At 40.3% G+C, this 15492-nt stretch overlaps 2 protein-coding genes across 2 annotated transcripts in view; both read right to left on the reverse strand.

The window, feature by feature from the left end:
* MPHOSPH8 (M-phase phosphoprotein 8) overlaps nucleotides 1-6191 on the reverse strand; it is a 53295-nt gene extending 47104 nt beyond the window's left edge. Inside the window, exon 1 of the mRNA XM_021678206.2 lies at nucleotides 5888-6191. Within this exon, the coding sequence (XP_021533881.1) occupies nucleotides 5888-6118 (231 nt within the window). The 5' untranslated portion in view covers nucleotides 6119-6191. The remainder of the gene's footprint in view (nucleotides 1-5887) is intronic.
* Nucleotides 6192-11573: 5382 nt separating this feature from the next.
* The window catches only part of PARP4 (poly(ADP-ribose) polymerase family member 4), a 102429-nt gene continuing 98510 nt past the window's right edge, over nucleotides 11574-15492 (reverse strand). The window contains exon 36 of the mRNA XM_021678183.1: nucleotides 11574-11778. Coding sequence (XP_021533858.1) covers nucleotides 11574-11778 — 205 coding nt within the window. The remainder of the gene's footprint in view (nucleotides 11779-15492) is intronic.

The raw sequence follows: 15492 nt of genomic DNA on the forward strand, positions 1-15492 counted from the left end.
ACCATGTTGGAGGACTTCTTTGAAAACAAAGAAAATCATGGGTGCCATTTTCTTCCCCCACCCACCAGCATAAATACAGAGCCACGTACAGGAAGAGGAGCTGCACAGACACTTGCTACCTGACCTGCTAGCAGTATGCTATGCCCATGAGTTCTCCTCAGGACTTGCCCACTCCAAGCCTGCTAGCCTTGGGCTCAGGGAGTTATTAAAGGCATGCGTACCCCGCCCACACACTCAGTGCATTGCACCCAGCCACACACCCCCACCCACCATCGTGTGCTGGGGCCCAGCCATACCCAGCCATTCTCATGCACCATGCCCAGCCTTGTACCCCCTGCCACCCCAGTGCACAGCCCCCAGCTACCACAGCACTTCAGGGGATCCAGCATAGGACTACTGACCCAACCCAAATTTTGGTAACAACACCAGCCCACTCCCAAGTTCCCTGATGTGCACACCCCTTCAGAGCTGGCCTACCTGGGTCCCACTAATACCACAGAGAGCAAGCACACCCCACAACAGGCAAGGTGTCAGTGCAAACGACTACACTGAAAGGAAAAGTGACTCAGACACAACAGCAAGGTATAAGCAACACACATAGGATACTCTGCTCTAAGTGCCAGGTTCTGGTGAACAGGGGACACTGCACTGCAAGGGCACAACAGGACCTCCTCTTCATAAAGTCTCTGCTTTCTTTTTTTTAAACTTTTTTTTTTTTAAATTTATTTATTTGACAGAGAGAGACACAGCGAGAGAGGGAACACAAGCAGGGGGAGTGGGAGAGGGAGAAGCAGGCTTCCTGCCAAGCAGGGAGTCCGATGCGGGACTCGATCCCAGGACCCTGGGATCATGACCTGAGCCGAAGGCAGACGCTTAACGACTGAGCCACCCAGGCGCCCCAAGTCTCTACTTTCAAGAGCAGAAGACATAGCTGACTTTCTTAACAGAAACAGAGACACACGAAATGAGACAGAGAAATTTATCCCAAATGAAAGAACAGGACAAGGCCACAGCCAGAGATCTAAGTGAAACATATATAAGTAACATGCCTGATAGAGAATTTAAAGGAATAATCATAAGGATACTCACTAGACTTGAGAAAAGAGTGGAAAACATGAATGATACCCTTAACACAGAGATAAGGAATAACATGGCAGAGATAAAGGGCTCAATAAACGAAATGAGAAACATGCTTGATGGAATGAATAGCAGGATGGAAGAAGCAGAGAAATGAATTAGTAACCTAGAAGACAGAGTAATGGGAAGTAATCAAGCTGAACAAAAGAGAAAAACAATTACACAAAACAAGAATAGACTCTGGGAACTTAGGGACTCTATTAATCAACATTTGTATTATAGGAGTCCCAGAAGAAGAGAGAGAAAAGGGGGCAGAAAATTTATTTAATGAAATAGTATCTGGAAACGTCCCTAATTTGGGGAAGGAAACCGATATCCAGAACCAGGAGGCACAGAGAACTCCAATCAAAATCAACAAAGCAGATGCATACCAAGACATATTGTAATTAAATTTGCAAAATATAGTGATAAAGAAAAAATTGTAAAAGCAGCAAAACAAAAGAAGGTGGTAACTTACACGGGAAAGCCCAGATGGTTAACAGGAGATTTTTCAGCAGAAACTTGGCAAGCCAGAAAGAAGTGGCATGATATTTTCAGTGTGCTGAATGGGAAAAATCTGCAGCCAAGAATACTCTATCCAGCAAGCCAGCAAGGCTATCATTCAGAGTAGAAGGAGAGATAAAGAGTTTCCCAGAGAAAACAAAAAAGTTTCCCAGACCCTTAAATTAGCCCTGCAGGAAATATAAAAGGTGACTCTTGGAGTAGAAAGAGGAGACCAAAAGTGACAGTATAAAGGTATGAAATACAAAAGCAGTAAAAATGAATACTTCTGTAAAAATTCAGTCAGGGAACTCACACACACACAAAGGATATAAAATATACCTAACATATACCTAAAAACGTGGAGAGGGGAGGAGAAAAGAATGGGTTCAAACTTATACAACCATCAACTTAATACAGACTGCCATATGCGGAAGAGGCTATATATAAACCAAATGGCAAGTTAAAAATAGAACTATCTTATGATCTAGCAATTACACTACAGGGTATTTACCCAAGGAATACAAGAACACTAATTCAAAAAGATGCATGCACCCCAATGTTTACAGCCTGTTGTGTCCATCGATTGATGAACGGATAAAGAAGATGTGGCATATATATGCAATGGCATATTATTCAGCCATAGAGAGAATGAAATCTTGCCATTTGTGATGACACAGATGGAGCCAGAGAGAATAATGTTCAGCAAAATAAATCAGAGAAGACAAATACCGTATGATTTCACTCATATGTGGAATTTAACAAAGAAAACAAACAAGCAAAGGGAAAAAAAATAAGAGAGAGAGATTGAGACAAATAAAAAAACAGACTATTAATTATAGAGAACAAACTGATGGTTACCAGAGGGGAGGAAGGTGGGGGGATGGGTTAAATAGGTGATGGGCATTAAAGAATGCACTTGTTGTCATGAGCACAGTGTGGTGTATGGAAGTATTGAATAACTATATTACACCTGAAACAATATTAGACTATATGTCAACTAACTGAATTAAAATTAAAACTGGAGGGGGAAAAAAATTCCTTTTTGGATTGTGCATTACATGTATATGGAAATACAACCTTTTATTATGTTATTCTTGTACCCTTCAAGTTTGCTGAATTCATTTATTACATCTAGTAATTTTCTTGTGATTCTTTGGGATTTTCTATATAGAGAATCATGTCATCTGTGCATATAGTTTTACTTCTTCCTTTATCTAACTGCTCTGGCTAGAACTTACAGTACAGTACAGTGTTGAATAGCAGTGGTGAAAGTGGGCACATTACATAATTTTTTAAAAGAAAAAGTGTGAATGGCTTAATAATTCTGTAAGTGGTTATAGAGCCAAAGTCAGCAGACTTTGGTAAATTGCCACATAGTAAATATTTTATACTTTGTCGATTGAAAGGCAAAATTAGGTTTTAAAATTCATGTTCATGGAGGAGACATGACCTCATTCTCCTAAAAATCCTTCCTCTCTCAAAGACAGTGATCTTCCCTCTTCCCCAACTCGGGGCCTGAACTCATGACCCTGAGATCAAGACCTGAGCTGAAATCCAGAGTCGGATGTTTAACCGACTGAGCCACCCAGGCTTTAGTGTTGCTTTAAAATTGACAGGGGCACCTGGGTGGCTCAGTCAGTTAAGCATCTGCCTTCGGCTCAGGTCATGATCTCAGGGTCCTGGGATTGAGTCCTCCATCGGGCTCCCTGCTCAGCAGGGAGTCTGCTTCTCCCTCTCCCTCTGTACTCTCTCTCGCTCTCTCTCAAGTAAATAAATAAATCTTTTAAAAAATAAATGTACATAAATAAAATTTTTATTTATTTTATATATTTTATGATAAAACTAAACTCAAGTGTCAAGGAATGCATCCTTAGGTGGAAAAATTACAAAGAAAAGCAAGAAAGCTATTACCATATAATAATTCAGGACAGTGATTTTGGGGGATGGAAGAGGATACTGATGGGAAAGGGGATTCAAAAGAGGTTTCTAGGGCTGGCAGTCTAATATTTCCTGACTTGGGTGGAGGTTACACAGGTGTTGGCGTTGTAATAATTTACTAAGTTGTATAATTAAAATATTTATTTGTACACTAAAAAAATCAAATTCCCATAAATATTAACAAGTGCCAGCTTTTTATTATGTAAAAATGACTCCAATTCAAAACTGAAGCCAAAACCCCAAGATCTGTCAGATTCATTTAATTGTTACAAAAAATTACATTTAGCAATAAACCAAAAGAAAGAACATGGCTAATATATAAATTTAGAATTAATGCTATTCCTGCAAGTCAACACTCATCATAATGACTGTCTTAGTCAATAACAGAATACCACAGTCTGGCAGCTTATGAACAACAGACCTTAAGACTATAAGGAGGCCAAACAAACTCTATCAGGACCCTTATGTTTTCCAACTGGCTGGCTCACTCAGCTGTACTTAAAAAGTAACCGATGCAGTCCTGTTCTGCTGAGCTAATACTTTTCATCTTATAAGTCACTCATTCTCAAGAGCACCTAAAAATACAAGGCCCTGAGAACTAGAATTTTCACCCAACTTCACATCACTAAAGTGATATAAATAACCCTCCTTTACTGCCTTAAACACTTAAGCTTCTTAGTTTCATCCGCTTTTGACTAGAATATGAGACTTTGGGTACAGTGCCTACAATTCTTTGGGACCAGGAATATTAAATATTGTATGAATTTAACTACATTGGAATTAAAATGAATTTTAAAAAAGTATACCAATAGGTGAATCACCTTAATTCTAAAGATATTACTCCCCTAACCAAATATTTTTCTAAATATTTTCTATGTGCCAAGCACTGTGCTAAATGCAGGCGATACAAAACAGTCCAAGATTGGCTCTACTCTCATCTCAAGGCGCTTTTGTAATATATTTGGGAAAATTACACCAAATAAAGTTCTTATCTTTACTGTATTGCAACTAATAATAATATTAATGGCATTGGATTTCAATTATTTATTCCCAATAGACAGACTCTTCAGTGTCAGCAACTGTGTATGCTACAATTCATCTCTATATCCTCAGGACCTAACACGGCACCTAGCACACAGCATGTGATAAAAAAAAAAAAAAAAGTTTGTTAAATAGACGAAAAAATTAACACAAGGTAGCACATGACAAACAGAAAATAACAGACAATAAAAAGAATACAGAGACCCAACTACCATGTGAGATCTTACCTACTGAAATAAACTGTTTCCCTGTCCATCCTTCCACCCACTCTCCTTCACCCCAGCCTGCAGTCATTGATTCATTCACTCATTTAATAATCTGATATACACAAAGCGCTTACTGCATACTAGGCACTGGATTGAGTACCAGTGATACAAAAATTAATAAAAATCATATTCCCTTTATTAAAGGAACCTATAACCTAGCAGGAGAGACAAACATATAAAGAATAATGCTTTAAGTGCTGAAACAGAGGTCTGAACAAAGTGTTACAACGGCGTAGTTGAAGAAGCACCTCACCCTGCAGGGATCAGGGTCAAAAAAGGATTTCACTGAGAAACTGACCCTCAGGGAGTAACACCTTAAAGACTTGAGAAGGAGGAGAGAGAACAGTAAGCGCCAAGGCAATAGTGTGATGAAGAATTTCAAGTGTTACTGTGTGGTTACAATCATACAGTAAACAAGGAGAGGGAAGATAACGGTCAGGTTTTGAAAACCTTTAAATCCCACCCTCTTGGGCGAGGTTCTGAGGGCGAAGAGGAATGCCAAAAGATTTTAAACCAGAAAATTGATCATGGTTTTGGAAAACACTGAAAGGATGGCGTGGACACTGGACTATGAAGAGAAGCACGATTTCAGAGTCACTCCTTTCCAGCACAAAGCAGTGGCCCCAATCAGGTACCTAAACATTGATGACCATGACATATCCTTCACCAACTGTCTGCACCCTTGACACTCACACACCGCAACCTAAACTGCTTCATCTCTCCGGGCCACACAACCCTTTCAAACTTCTTGGAAACGTACCCTCACAGCCACAGCCCAAAAGTCCGTTCAGGAATGTCAATGCACTGCTCCCATGATTCGCACGCTTGCGTCGGCTCTGGCTGTCACGTTCCTTTCCCCCCGCCTACGTCGTGTGTCTGCACAAGCTGGTCTTTTCCAGCTCGTGAAATCTGGGAGGGCTTTGCGTCTTCGCGCCGCAACCCTCCACAGAAGTCCCATCACTCCCCGCTTCTCCACTTCAAGCCCTGCAGGCCCAGCCTCGTCTCCCCCGGCGCACACGTACCCCCTCGGTCTTCATGTCCAGGATCTTTTCCACCTCAAACACATCCTCTCCGTCCTCCTCGCTGTCTCCAACTGCCTCCGCTCCTTTCGTGGCTGCGTCCTTCTCTTCGCCCACTGCTCCAACACCTTCTCCTTCGACTTCAGGAGACTCACCGTTGCTGTCGGCACCTGAAACAGGAACTGCACTCATGCTCGCTCCCTCGGCAACGGCCGCCGCCACCACCGCAGCCATAACAGGAGCCCAGCAAACCGCCGAGGAAGAGCTGCTGCGACACACACCCCAGCAGTTCTTCGCGCTCCGCACTTGGCCCTAATCCTCTCTGGCAGCGTGACGCTGCGAGGGAAACCAGCCAATGGAGGACTCGGGACCCTGGAGCGACACACACTGAAACCAATCATATCGAGGCGGGCGCGCTGGAGCCCCGCGGAGCCTACGGGAAGCGGGTGGGCGGGCCGAGGGGGGGCGCCCCAGCGGAAGGGCGGGGCGGATGGGGCCGTGAGAGAGGGTCGGTAGGTAGGCTCTGGAGGGGAGAGGAAGTGTTGTTTGGGAGCCCCTAGGGGGTGGGGCAGGAACGGAGGGGGGGCGGGGAGGGGCTTGTCAGGGCGCGGGGGAGAAAGGAGTGAGGCTGACATGGACCCTCGGAGAGGTTGGGGCTCCAGCGCTGAGTGGGGAACAGGCGGCGGAGGCGGGCTCGGGAGCTTCCCGTATTGGGAAGGGGCGGCCGGGGAACACCAGAGCGCGGGAGTCTGACTGGAAGAGAAGCTCAAGCGCCTGAGGGGACCGAACGCTGCGCGGGGTCTTTTCCCTCTTCCAGTTGCTCCTGACGGTGTCGACGGGGGGCTTTCTAGGAAAGCAGCCCCCACCTTCTACCCAGACCTGAGCGGGCTAGAACGGAATGCCGGGCCATTCGTGCATGTGTAATTTTGATTCGTTTAACGCGTGTGAACGATACAAACATAACTCATAGTGCTATTATATCTTAGTATTGTTTAAAGTTAGGGAAAAATTTTTTTAAGTAACAAGCCCAAAACAATTATTTTCCAAGTTCTTGGGGTATTTTTTTCCCCATTGAAAATATCAGAGGACGCGATAAAAGTATTTTGTCCAGGATTGACAAAGATAGGTCACCCAAAGTTGCTAGGATAATCCACTTAAGGGTAAAATATTTTTCTCTTTGAATTGCAAATAAAGTCTTTATGGTAGTGAACTTTTAATTTTTTTAAAAGATTTTATTTATTTATTAGAGAGCGAGAGAGAGCATGAGTGGAGAGAGGGAGCCTGAGGCGGGGCTTGGTCCCAGGGCTCTGGGATCACGACCTGGGCCGGAGGCAGCAGCTTAATCGACTGTGCCACCCAGGCGCCCCCAGAACTTTTAATTTTTTAAATTTCTTTTCAAGTTTTATTTATTTAAGTAATCTCTACACCCAACATGGGGCTCAAACTCACAAACTGAAGATCAAGAGTTGCAAGCTCTTCTCACTGAGCCAGCCAGACGCCCCAAAGAGCTTTTTATTTTTGTTTCTTTGAATGGTGGACTTAATTTATAAGATTAACTCTTTCAAATTAACTCTGAGGTTAACTAAAGAATCATCTATGATCCTTTAGATCCATTTGGATGATGTAGGAAAGATGTTAGGGTTCAAAGCCTATGGCCAAGAAAGAATTTTTGAGACATCTTTGGTGCAAAAAGGTGGTTTTATTAAAGCATGGGGACAGGACCTGTGGGGCTCTAGAGACCTGCGCTGGGGTCATTATATACTTTCAAGTTGGGAGGGAGTTGGGGATAGCGTAAGTTTCTAAGGAATTTGGAAGCAGGGTTTCCGGGACCTTGAGGGGGCTAGCTATTGTTGGGAAATGTCATTTATTATGAGATCCTTCAGATGTGTATTGGTGGGTCATATGCTTGGGGGATGAGTGCCAACATATATCTTGCAGGGGTAGAGATGAAGTTTCCAAAGGAATTTTTGTATGTTAAAGTAGACTTACAGGATCCTGGAGGGTCAGGCTAAGGTTGCCTTTTGCCCTTAGGAAAGTATCAACATCAAGGCAGGTGAGTCCCTAAAGGAATGTCACTCTGCCTGTTTCAAGGGCTTGTCAGTCAATGGGCTGTAAGTAGTAGGAAATTTAATAATTTTTCTTCTGCCTTTGTTTCCCACATCATGAAGAGGCTCATCAGATCTTAAGTGGGCTCATTGATTTATTATTTATTTAGCTTACTAAATGCATCCTGTGCATGACTATACTAAGCATTACAAAGAGCATATACAAAGAGCAATAGAGCATGGTATTAAAAATCAGCTGACTAAATTTGAAGATCTTACTGGTTTTATTCAACGATTGGGGCAGCATCCCATCTAGCAAATAGAAAGGAGCTCCAAAGAAATGCAGAAAAGGACAGGCTTTTCATGACAGAAAGGGGGAGGGCAAGGAAGTCATAAACAAAAGAAAGGATTATTTCAGGCAAATTCACTGTCCTTTGGGGGAATGCTGGGGTCTATCAAGAGGATTACCTCACCAGTACTGCCAGGAAATTCCAGACTACTGGTGAAGATTATATTCCTAGAAGAGCCTGAAACTGCAATTCAGTTGGGTATCAAGTCTTGGTTTGCTGATATGGGGGTTGACACAGATAACTCCATTTTGGGCCCGTTGTCTATTTCTTAACAGTCTCTCTGCCCTGCACAGACTCTTAGTCTATAAAGGAAGACACACAACAATTCTAATAATTACATATCTTTTTAAAGTAAGTTTTTAAAAATACTATAATCAAATAGTATTAGTTATGGGGAAAGCTCATTTTTTTTTCAGAAGAATTTCAGTTAACAAGCGTAGAAGAAAACATAAGAGAATCACAATATTTCATGAAATGATTCAGGCAACTGTTAGGTGAAAGATTGATGAGGAACTGGCTGCCAAAGTATCTCTTCAGACTATTTGTTGGTTGTAGGAGAAACAGAACTTCACATTGGAAAATGCACTGATCAATGTTAGCATTACTAAAAGTAGAACAACTTGGGCGCCTGGGCGGCTCAGTTGGTTAAGCGACTGCCTTCGGCTCAGGTCATGATCCTGGAGTCCCTGGATTGAGTCCCGCATCGGGTTCCCTGCTCGGCGGGGAGTCTGCTTCTCCCTCTGACCCTCCCCCCTCTCGTGTGCTCGCTCGCTCTCATTTTCTCTCTCTCAAATAAATAAATAAAATCTTTAAAAAAATAAATAAAAGTAGAACAACCAAACTATATGGCTCCTATTGCTAAAAATACTGATCCTTAATCTATTCAGGGCCTTAGATCGAATATCCAGTTTACAAGAAATATGGGGAAAGAAAAAATGGAAACAAGCGGACAAATCCAGAATGTGGGATATACTATAGGACAATTGACCTTGTTTCTTTAACAAGTCAATAGCAAAAGAAGAGGGAAGAAAAGACGGTTCTAAATTTATAAGAACTTGGCAAAATATTTTAAATGATGGAATTTATGTTCATTATACTATTTTCTCTACTTTTATGTATTTTTGAGATAAAAAATTTAAGTATATGTTCACTGTAAAAATTTTTACAGTGAATATATAAGATAGAAATAATATAAGATATAGAATATAAGAATATAAGATAGAAATAAAGTTCCTGTTCCTCAAAGGTAACCAGTTTGGAATATGACATGACAGACTTTTATCTCATACATGTATAAACACCCATTTATATAATTTTTAAATGAGTTTATTCCACATTGTTCTGCAACTGTAATATATATATACATATATATACACACACACATATATATGCATATATAACATATGCATGTGTGTGTGTGTCCATATTTTGGCAAGATAAATTTCTAGAAGTGGAATTCCTATTAGTGAAATTTATAGGTCAAGGAGGTAGTGATTTAAATTTGGATAAATACTGCAAAACTTTGTTTTACTTGTATATGTTTCCAGTAACAACATAAGGAAGTCTGTTTACCTTCACACACTCTGCTACTAGGTATTATCAATCTTTTATCCCATAATCTGATAAAACAAGAAAAGAGTTATCTTGATGATTATGTCAAGCAAACAAGCAGACAAGGCCAAGGGCAAGGCCTGATTGATTTAGACATAAAGACATAACAAGCCATTTTAGATTTAGATGGTTTATTGTATAAACAGCAATAGGAAGAGTAGTCAAAGATGCCAGCTCCCCTTGGTCCTTGTCCCACACCCTAAGAGGAGCTAGATAACTGCAATGTGAGTTGTGGGACACATCACTGCCGAGGAGCTAATTCTAGATGCAGCTAGGAGGATTTTTAGTCTGAAGCTGTATTCTGAGCTTCATATCACCTCAGAACTGGGAGGTGATGAGAAGTAGTCTTATGTCTGCCTCTCAGGGAGATAGAGAGGTGGATGGGAGAGGGCCTCATGGTAGCTCCTCACAAGTTTCCCATCCTTTGAGTATCACAAAACATTCTGCCAAGACATAGCTATGGTTCAAGTCCAGGAATTAGGAAGGGTCACACATCAGGATAATGGAAGTCACTCAAGATGAAGGCAGGACTGGCAGTAGAAAGGGAAATCCTGAACCTTATGTGAATGAGGGTAGGTACTGGGCATTTGGCAAGTCACAGCAATAAGGACAGGTTGGAGGATAGCCAAAAGACTGAATCTCAAAGAAACCTGATATGATGAGCACTGGGTGTTATACACAACTAATGAATCATTGAACACTACATCAAAAACTAATGATGTACTATATGTTGGCTAATTGAATTTAAATTAAAAAAACAAGAAAACAAAAACAAACCAGGGTTTTTACATAAAGTTAGAGAGGTAATGGCCTGGAAGTGATAGTGTGGAGGAAGGTGGACAGTGACCTTACAACTTTCATAAAAAATAACTCAAAATGGATCATAGACCAAAATGTAAAATGCAAAATTCATAAAACTTCTATAAGATAACATAGGAGGAAATCTAGATGACTTCAGGATTTTATTTTATTTATTTTTTTAAATTTTTTTTAAAGATTTTATTTGACAGAGAGAGACACAGCGAGAGAGGGAACACAAGCGGGGGGAGTGGGAGAGGGAGAAGCAGGCTTCCCAGCGGAGCAGGGAGCCCGATGCGGGGCTCGATCCCAGGACCCTGGGATCATGACCTGAGCCGAAGGCAGACGCTTAACAACTGAGCCACCCAGGCACCCCTTTGACTTCAGGATTTTAGAGGCAACACCAAAAGCAAGATCCATGAAAGAATTGCTTGGGATACCTAGTTTCTCTAAGTGACAAAAAGATGTATCAAGGGATCTATAGACTAGGAACCACATGCATATTGAGGGCAAAGGTCTGGATACTCAGGGCCCTGGAAACAGGAATGCATGCCAGGAACACTGACATCAGCCAAAGACCTTGTTTCTCTCCAGCTTACTAAGTCCAGCTGGGCCAGTTCTCTACTAGAGTCCTTAAAGGGGAGAAGGGAATGAGGCTCCAGGACTAGCCAGATGTGTCTCTTATCACCTTAAAATATTTAAACACAAATCTGTAATATTGTAATATTTTGTTATCACTTGTTCATTAAAATAATCAATTGTGTTTCTCATTATTTTAAAGTAAGTGCTACATTGAATAAAATCATAATTAAATTTCATTATAGGTATCTATTGATATCTGATTATCTTATACATGGAAACATGAATAATGTTTAAAATACAACTTCAGATGATTAAGCTTTGACTGTAATTAAGAACTCTGTGAAGAGGAGATGTGGTGTTTATGGTTTGGATCCCCAATAGCTGTTTAGTGGCAGAGTCCCAATCTTGACCCAATTCAAGCCGTTGGCAGATAGATGGATATTGTCCTTCAGTTCTTCTTACCCATTCACTCGCTTTCTTTATTTCTTCAAAAGTCCAGGGAATATTTCTAGATTAAAAATAAATGGTTCCATCAACTTCAGAATATAATTATATATGAAATATAATGTGATATCAAATCCTAGCACATCATATCAGACAAAATAATTCTGTCAAAAATTAAGATATGCAATAAAAGCAATTCTGTCTGACATTTTATGAAAGTTCTATCAGACTGACACGGTGCTTTTAACTTAATACATTTTATTTTATTTTATTTTTTTAAGATTTTATTTATTTATTTGACAGAGAGACACAGCGAGAGAGGGAACACAAGCAGGGGGAGTGGGAGAGGGAGAGGGAGAAGCAGGCTTCCCGCTGAGCAGAGAGCCTGATGTAGGGCTCTATCCCAGGACCCTGAGATCATGACCCAAGCCAAAGGCAAATGCCTAACAACTGAGTCACCCAGTTGCCCCTACATTTTTAAATATACTATACCCATCACTTTCCAGCTTCCAAATGCTTCACAGACTTCCTTGCTGCCTCCAGGACAACTCAGCTTCCTCTAGCCTTTATATATATATATATATATATATATATATTTTTTTTTTTTTTTTTGGTCATCCCCTTTCCATTCTTCTTGATCTAAATCCATCCATTCTTCAAGTAGAAACTCAATACTATTTTACAAACCAGGTTTCTATTTTTCTTTCCTTTTTACTGTACCAGGAATTCTCAATTTGATTAGTTAGAAAAATGCCTAAGACTCACCCATGAAACAGCCATATATTCTGTCACACAAATCAGGAACAACATACTACTAAACTGTGCATAACATAAAAACTTTAAGTTTGTGGGGCGCCTGGGTGGCTCAGTTGGTTAAGCAACTGCCTTTGGCTCAGGTCATGATCCTGGAGTCCAGGGATCAATTCTCACATCGGGCTTCCTGCTCAGCGGGAGTCTGCTTCTCCCTCTGATCTTCCCCCTCTCATGCTCTCTGTCTCCCATTCTCTCTCTCAGATAAATAAATAAAATCTTAAAATTAGAAAAAAAAACCCTTCAAGTTTATGTGCATAAGATGATATCAAACAAGACTGTCAAATATTCAAAAGTCTATTCAAGACTCAAAAATTCTGAGATTTTTCACTAATGCTAGTTAGCTACTTCCTCATTTATCTTGTCACCTGCTAGAATTTATTAGCAAGCAAGTGGTAACATATACTAGAGTTTAAAAAAAATTCTATGGGGGGAACTAAAAATTTGGAAAATTCTCTCCATCTTCTTGATTTTTTTCCCTGTGAACTGGGAAAGGGTCATCAGTATACTGTGGTGGCTAAGAGCTGAGTTCAAATCCTGACTGAAATCACACAATGTTGGCTGTGTGATATGGTGCAGTCTTCATTCAACACTGGAAGTCTCTGTTTCCTCAATTATGATAATAACGAGCTCCTACGGCTTTGTTGTGGGGATTAGCAAAACACATGGATTTCACAGGCTTAACAGTCCCTGGCACAGAGTAGGCAATCAATAGATATCAGATGAATATCATGATGACACAAACATACTAAATGGGAAGCACGTCCAAAGTGGTTAAAAGACCTGTTTCCCGGGGCACCTGGGTGGCTCAGTCGTTAAGCGTCTGCCTTCGGCTCAGGTCATGATCCCAGAGTCCTGGGATCAAGGCCCGCATCAGGCTCCCTGCTCAGCGGGAAGCCTGCTTCTCCCTCTCCCGCTGTCCCTGCTTGCGTTCCCTCTCTTGCTGTGTCTCTGTCAAATAAATAAATAAATAAAATCTAAAAAAAAAAAAAAAAAGACATGTTTCCCAGTAATCATTAGTCTACTTATAGTTATGAACTATGGAAAGCAACAAAACTAATTTTAAATATTTTCACTAATTCCACTGGTTTTCCTTTAGCTGGCCTCTAAATTTTGACTGACCATCCCACTAGTATGAAGGTTTTGTTCATATTCCTCCATACAATGTGCTACTGTATTAATGTTATGTGCATCATGAAGCAGAAAAAGAAAAGTTATAAATTAAATATGCAATAAACAGGAAATAAAAATTACTTAAAAGTTCATTAAAGTGCCAACAAACCTTTTTGCTCTCATAATAACTGTCATATAATAAGAGCAATGTGATGGAATATACTTCATTATTTTTTAAAATCTTGGTATAATACTTTGTGATATTGCAATTCAAGAGTAGGTTCAAAGTTATTAATACTTGTTTTAATGGCTATCATAGTTGTGATGCCAGACAGGTCAAGAGGGAAGGCCTTATGCCCCTCGCCAAGAGGGTTCTTGGCTCTTCGAGAGAAAGAATTTAAGAGCAAGCCATGTAAAGAAAGGGACAAAGACTTAGTAAGTATACAAGTAAGAAAGGAGCTACTTCACAGATAGAGTAGTGGCCTCTCTTCCCAGGGGAGGAAGAGGACCAACGCCCCCAACCCTTGCCTCTAACAAAGGGTTTTATAAGGTTTTTTTTGTCTTTTTTTTAGCTAACCATATAAGGAGGGGCTTACTCTTTAACTTTGGGTTTAACATTTACATTGGGCAGTTAGTTTTTCCATTGTCTTAGAGTTGTAGAATTACCCACAGGAGCAATTTTAGGAATGTCCAGTCTTTATGACTTTTATTGCTGGAGGGCGTGGGGTCTTGTGGTCTTCCATGAGTTGTAGCTTGTTACCTGCTGACTTTTAGGTTAAGGATCAGCCTAAAAATCAAAATGGCTTTACTTTGGTCAACTTGTTTCCTAAGCCTCTCTTCCCTCTGTCTCAGTTGAAAAAGATCTAAATAGAAGAAGTGCCTCTTTGGTTGTGCTTATTAAATCAAATATTAACTTGTCAGTCCTGTCTACTAGTTCTTTGAAGTATTTTTCTTGATATTTACTTAATAAATTTCCATCTTTCTCACCATGAGAAGGTGCTGCTTTTCTTAAAAATGGAAGTATAAATTAAGTATGGTAAAATGCTCAATTTGTTATTTTCTGAGTACCTATTTTGTGTTTGATGCTGTTGCGAATTGAGAATTTAATCAGTCTTTGTGAGAGGGTAAAAATAGGTCTGCTTATTTATTTTAATTTCATCTGTAAATATGTATCTCTAAGGGACAAGAACTTTTTCTTAAACATGACATTAAAATAGCTATAAATAATTCTTTAATATCACAAAATATCCAGGTAATGTTTAAAACAGGTCATGATCCCAGGGTCCTGGGATCAAGCTCTGCGGGTAGCCTGCTTCTCCCTCTCCCATTCCCCCTGCTTAATTTTCAATCTCTCTCTCTCTCCCTTTAATAAAATGCATTTTGTTCAAATCAGGATCCAAAGTAGGCCTAACATTGCCTTCGGGCCATGTGTCCTTTAATTTATAGCTTCCACTCCTCCCCTCTTTTTCCTTTTGCCATTTATTTCCTCACATTCCAGACACTGCTGATGGCAGTCCATGGTATAATTTAACATATTCAATCTCTTCTCTTTGGTATCTGGTCTTTATTATGCAAAATATTTACCTAGTTTCAAAGTCAAAAACGTAAAACAAAGTATATTAGGAGAAACCTAGCTTCTAACCTTGTCTCCTCTTCCTCCCCCTATAGATAATATTTTATTAGTTTTGCTAGTTTTCCCACTAATCTTGCCTTTTTGAAAAAATCACAAGCAAATTATATAGGTATGTATGTATATGTATATATATGTATATTGTGTGTATATGCACACACATAAGGGGTGACCATTTGCGTGGGGTATGGATGGAGTTTTGTAAGTAAAGAGGGTATTCACATG

The sequence above is a fragment of the Neomonachus schauinslandi genome, chromosome 3, assembly GCF_002201575.2.
Source record: "Neomonachus schauinslandi chromosome 3, ASM220157v2, whole genome shotgun sequence".
NCBI lineage: Eukaryota > Metazoa > Chordata > Mammalia > Carnivora > Phocidae > Neomonachus > Neomonachus schauinslandi.